Source organism: Setaria viridis, chromosome 5 (assembly GCF_005286985.2).
Source record: "Setaria viridis chromosome 5, Setaria_viridis_v4.0, whole genome shotgun sequence".
Lineage (NCBI taxonomy): Eukaryota > Viridiplantae > Streptophyta > Magnoliopsida > Poales > Poaceae > Setaria > Setaria viridis.
This window is the reverse complement of record NC_048267.2, coordinates 4,197,486-4,202,184: the sequence shown is the minus strand read 5'-3', so window position 1 is coordinate 4,202,184 and position 4,699 is coordinate 4,197,486. Positions and strand designations below refer to the sequence as shown.

The window sequence follows — 4,699 nt, the reverse complement described above, 5'->3', positions numbered from 1 at the left end:
TTCTCTTTATTTCTCATATCGATGTATTACAATAAAGGGTGCTTTTGTGATATATATATACATATATATATATATATATATACATATATATATATACACACACTCCGAATTAGCTAGAGATTTGGTAAAAATCCACGAACAACCGGACAAGGGCAACTTCTGATCCTCCTTTCCTCTCTAGTACGGTTGTTTTACAAACTATCCATCCACTCGAGACTAGTAGTTTCCATACTGAGCTATCATGCTGGCTTTACACGAGCTGATCTCTATAGACTGGCCTCAATGCCCAAACGAGAGAACCAACCCAAAAGGGGAATAAAAAGTGCCGGAACCTTACCCAGCCGCGGCCAGTCCAATCATGTCAGTGAGAGCGGGCGGCCAATCCCGGGTCGGCACGTCACGAGCTCGCGGTCAGGTCAGCATCCGCAGGTACAGCACGCACACACGGGCGCCAAGCCCCGACCCACCCCGCCCACCAGATGCCCACCCCACCCACCGACCCGCGGGCTCCACGAGGACCCTGCCCCACACGTCAGCACCTGCACGAGACCTAAACCGAGTCGCCCACCGTTTCCGGGGTAAACCCCCACTCGAGATCTATCCCAATTCCCAACCTCACATCCCCCCTCCTTCCACCCGAGCTCCTCCGTTTAAACCCAAACCCTAATCGCGACCCCCCGTTCCCCAAAAACCCTACCCTTGCGGCGGCCATGGACGGCGGCGGTGGCGGAGGCGGCGGGGGTGGAGTCGTCGGGGGAGGCGTCATGGTGGGCGGCGGCGTCGGGCCCGGCGGCGGCGGCGTGGGCGGGGGCGGCGACGTGGAGCTCGTCAGCAAGACGCTGCAGTTCGAGCACAAGCTGTTCTACTTCGATCTGAAGGAGAACCCGCGGGGGAGGTACCTCAAGATCTCCGAGAAGACCTCGGCCACGCGCTCCACCATCATCGTCCCCGTCGACGGCGTCGCCTGGTTCCTCGACCTCTTCGACTACTACATCCGCACCGACGAGCGCGACGCCTTCAGCAAGGAGCTACGGCTCCAGACCAAGGTATTGGGCCCCGCTTCCTACGCGATTCGCCCGGTTTTGCCGCTGATTCTGTTGTCGCTGCTGCCAATTTTGGCGTGCTCTGAATTCTGCTCGTCGCGCGGTGCAGGTGTTCTATTTCGATATCGGGGAGAACAAGAGAGGCCGATTCCTCAAGGTGACGTAACGTTCTCTGTATGTGTACGTGTGCAATTTCTAATTTTGTGAACTTTTTTGTGTGTTTGTTGCGGTGAAATCGCCAAATTGGGGAACTTTGTTTAGGAGCCTAACTGTTTAGCTGGGACAGGGATAATTTGTCATACTAGAACAGGATTTAGCAAGTGAAAAAGTCTTATTTTTGTTTTCCTAGTCATTTTGATCTTCAGCTTTTCGTGTGACTCAAAAAGGTATTCAACTTCTTGGTTTTAAACGGGTATGCTGATTAATAATGGGATAACGAGTCAAGTTTGCCATTGATATGTGGAGCATAGACCCACTTGTCAGTGGCACGGTCTTTTTTGACCAAAGCTTGAAGTCAGTGTGTAGTCCTAAAAAGATGTGTTTGTGGGTTACTTCAAGCTTTGAAAAGGTCCTACAGGGCCACCGCCCAAAGATGTATCAAGATGGGACTTTCCCCTTTGGTGCTGTGCCCTTCACAGATTTTGGTTTCTCCAATTCTGGCAACATCACTTCTACTGCTTGTTACTGCCAGTTATTTATGAACCAAGTGTCACTGAGAAAAGTAACGTCTCATGTTGGCCTTGAATGGTATTTCTGTTGTGCAGAGTATTCTGCTCGTCTAAAATTACCAAGTTAACTTGTTAACAACCCCTCATCCCCCTTTTGGCCACAAATACTAAAATACTTCACTTCTAAGACCGTGAAAAGTAAAAAAAATGCCAAGTATTTCTCACCAGAGGGAGTAGAAGCTGCTGATGTTGTGCTATAGGTTCACCACCAATTAGTGGATTCAATCGGTCTTGAATGATTGATAGATCTCTTTATGGGATCGCAAAAGGAATCAAGATTAGTTTGGTTTTGCAGTTATGTTATTTAACTGTTGACTGAAGATACACACTGACTACCTGACAGTTACCTCTGAATTATGTGGAGAACTCTGCTTACTTATGTGGCACTGTTACATTGATCTGGCTATCTTTTTATTTACAGTAGTTCTTTTATAATCAGTAATATTGTTTTGATAAAAACAATTGCCTTCTGGAATTACCAATTTCTGTTCAATTTTTTTATATTTTAGCTTGTTGTAACACTTGTGGTTCCAAAGAAAAAGTAAAAAAGTAGAAGCTTGATTGGTAAATATTGTACTGGTGTGGCAATATGTCAATATCCAATCTTAATGTGCTCATATCGATAGATAAGGAAATCAATTTATTTCGCAGGTTACTGACTGCCTGTATCTTAATTATAAATGGTCAATTGGAGCAGTGTATTTCTGAAAATTAAGCTATCTGTTCATAGTTTCATATTGACGCCAAAACCTGAAACCAACATAAAAGGGTAAATTGGCAGCAAAGTCTGGATACATTGTGCACATAAGCAGCATGGACTAATATTAAATCTTCATCTGAAAAATTTCTGGCTTATAAGTCTTAATGCATGTTCTTAGCATAAATGGTCTTTCATATTCAGATAGTGGCTCCAAATTGTGACAGGTGGTGTTATCTAATAAAATATTGTATGCTACTGATTGCTGGTGGGTTATCTGTTGCTGAACATATCACATTGCTGTTTGATTTCCCAAGCTTTCCTTGTTGTCTTGGATGTGTTTTGGGGGATCATAAATGATTTTGAGCATGCTTATTGTCTACAGTATTCTCAAAAAGGCTTCTTTTGCTTAATCTTCTTGGATGGTATATGTAGTGATCTTAGACCACCTCGATCCTCGGTGCTATTTAGCTATTGCACACATGGCGCACTCCTGAAACCTTATACAACTTTCTATCATTTGTCAAGCTGCAAAGTTCACATGGATATAAACCATACTACAAAGATTATAATCTTGCAGATAGTTGGGGCACAGCACTGTTTATCTTTGTTTCATGTTTGCAAGTGATGATACTTTTGATCTATTAAACTCTCAACTGTCATGTGCTTCTAAATTAACTTTGCGGTAGTTGGGGCTCAGCACTGTTTATCTTTGTTTAATGTTTACTGCAAGTAATGATACTTTTGATCTGTTGTGCTTCTAAAGTAATTGTGTAGTGTAAATGTGTGACATAACTACAATATTTACCTGGTGACACAACATTTTGTATTTAGGTTTCTGAGGCCTCCGTCAACAGAAATCGTAGTACCATAATTGTTCCGGCTGGCAGCTCAGGTGAAGAAGGTTGGGAAGCATTCAGGAATGTACTATTGGAGATAAATAACGAGGCTTCTCGACTGTATGTCCTACCAAATCATCCAAACCAGGTACAGCTAATGAAGCGAACTGTTTGTGGCATATTTATGAACTCTACCCTCTAATCTCACCATTATTGTGTTCTTCTGACACCGGATTGGCCAGCAACACATGGAACCACCAGAGCGCCTTCCGGGCCTCTCTGATGATGTGGGTGCTGGTTTTATAGCTGGACATGGTAGCCAGTCTGCGTCTGGGCCCGAGGTAGATGTTGAACGCTTGGTTGATCTGCCTCCTCAAGAAGAAATTAGCGGCATGGGAATGTCTAAGGTGATTAGGGCAGATCAGAAGAGGTTTTTCTTTGACCTGGGCAGCAACAACAGGGGGCATTATTTGAGGATTTCTGAGGTATCGTGGTGTTGCTCATCACATAAGCTGTGACAATTCTGCCCCCATACCAGACTAACGCATTGCACTTACTGCTTGTACTTATATAGGTGGCTGGAGCTGATCGATCGTCAATAATCTTACCGCTCTCTGGTTTGAAGCAGTTCCATGAAATGGTTGGTCACTTTGTAGATATAATGAAGGATAGACTTGAAGGAATGAGCAGCGCCAACGTGCGCACTGTCGAGCCCAGCCAGAGATGATTACCTTGACCGTGGCCTCAAGGTGAGACTGCTGTTATGCCTCCTGTAGGTGTGTCGTGGTGTGTGGTAATGTAGATCACGCAGTATTATTTCATCTGGTGGGAATAATAATGTCTCTCCTCTTTCTTTTCCCGAATTCAATGGTGAGGATTGATTTGTTTGGGACCTTTTTTCTTTCTTTCAGTTGGAGGAATAATAAGCAGTATATTGTTCGTGGGGTGGTATAAGTTGGTCGTTGCCGCAATGTTAGCCCTGTTTTCATGCTGTTTTTGTTTAGGGGTGAAAATCTGCTATGTTGCTGACATTGTGCTGCGAGTAGTAGTTGCCCTCTGCATTCTGAATTCTTGGTGTGATGTGCACTGGCCAGCGTGCGACGCTTGCTGCAGTACAGAGTATGTTCATATCTGAGAAGGTAATATTGGTCTGTCAGAGTGACAAAACTGCCGGTGTTGATATATGTTCAGTAAATTTTTCAGGTGTTTTATTTGTCATGTTTGCTTCTCGCTGCATTGCAAGTTGCAATGCTTAGCTGGGACAACATGGTTATGTGCCACCTTATTTAGATCAGAATCAAAATACGGAGTAGTACTTATGTTCTACGAGCAGTTTTCCTACGAACCGTAGTCATCGGCAGGGATTCAGTGAATGAAAACGAAGTTCTTTTA

The 4,699-nt window shown here is 44.4% G+C and overlaps 1 protein-coding gene across 3 annotated transcripts; it reads left to right on the top strand.

Moving 5' to 3' along the window:
• The first annotated feature begins 636 nt into the window (after positions 1 to 636).
• On the top strand, positions 637 to 4,295 carry LOC117858000 (transcription factor Pur-alpha 1). Of its 3 annotated transcripts, XM_072294139.1 has the most exons (6): positions 637 to 1,046; positions 1,153 to 1,200; positions 3,303 to 3,455; positions 3,541 to 3,792; positions 3,882 to 4,056; positions 4,219 to 4,295. In XM_072294139.1, the coding sequence occupies exons 1-5, from the start codon at positions 711 to 713 to the stop codon at positions 4,032 to 4,034; spliced, it is 942 nt and encodes a 313-aa protein (XP_072150240.1). In that variant the 5' UTR covers positions 637 to 710; the 3' UTR covers positions 4,035 to 4,056; positions 4,219 to 4,295. The 3 variants fall into 3 exon arrangements, with proteins under 3 accessions (XP_072150240.1, XP_034596840.1, XP_034596841.1); XM_034740949.2 differs by having other exon boundaries at positions 639 to 1,046; positions 3,882 to 4,295; XM_034740950.2 differs by having other exon boundaries at positions 641 to 1,046; positions 3,550 to 3,792; positions 3,882 to 4,295.
• The last annotated feature ends 404 nt before the right edge of the window (positions 4,296 to 4,699 follow it).

Excerpts from the sequence above, each read along its gene's own strand:
- LOC117858000 (XM_072294139.1), top strand. The coding sequence starts at position 711 with ATGGACGGCGGCGGTGGCGGAGGCGGCGGGGGTGGAGTCGTCGGGGGA. Across the intron at positions 1,201-3,302 it reads AGAGAGGCCGATTCCTCAAG|GTTTCTGAGGCCTCCGTCAA; the intron begins GTGACGTAACGT and ends TTTTGTATTTAG. Across the intron at positions 3,793-3,881 it reads ATTATTTGAGGATTTCTGAG|GTGGCTGGAGCTGATCGATC; the intron begins GTATCGTGGTGT and ends GTACTTATATAG.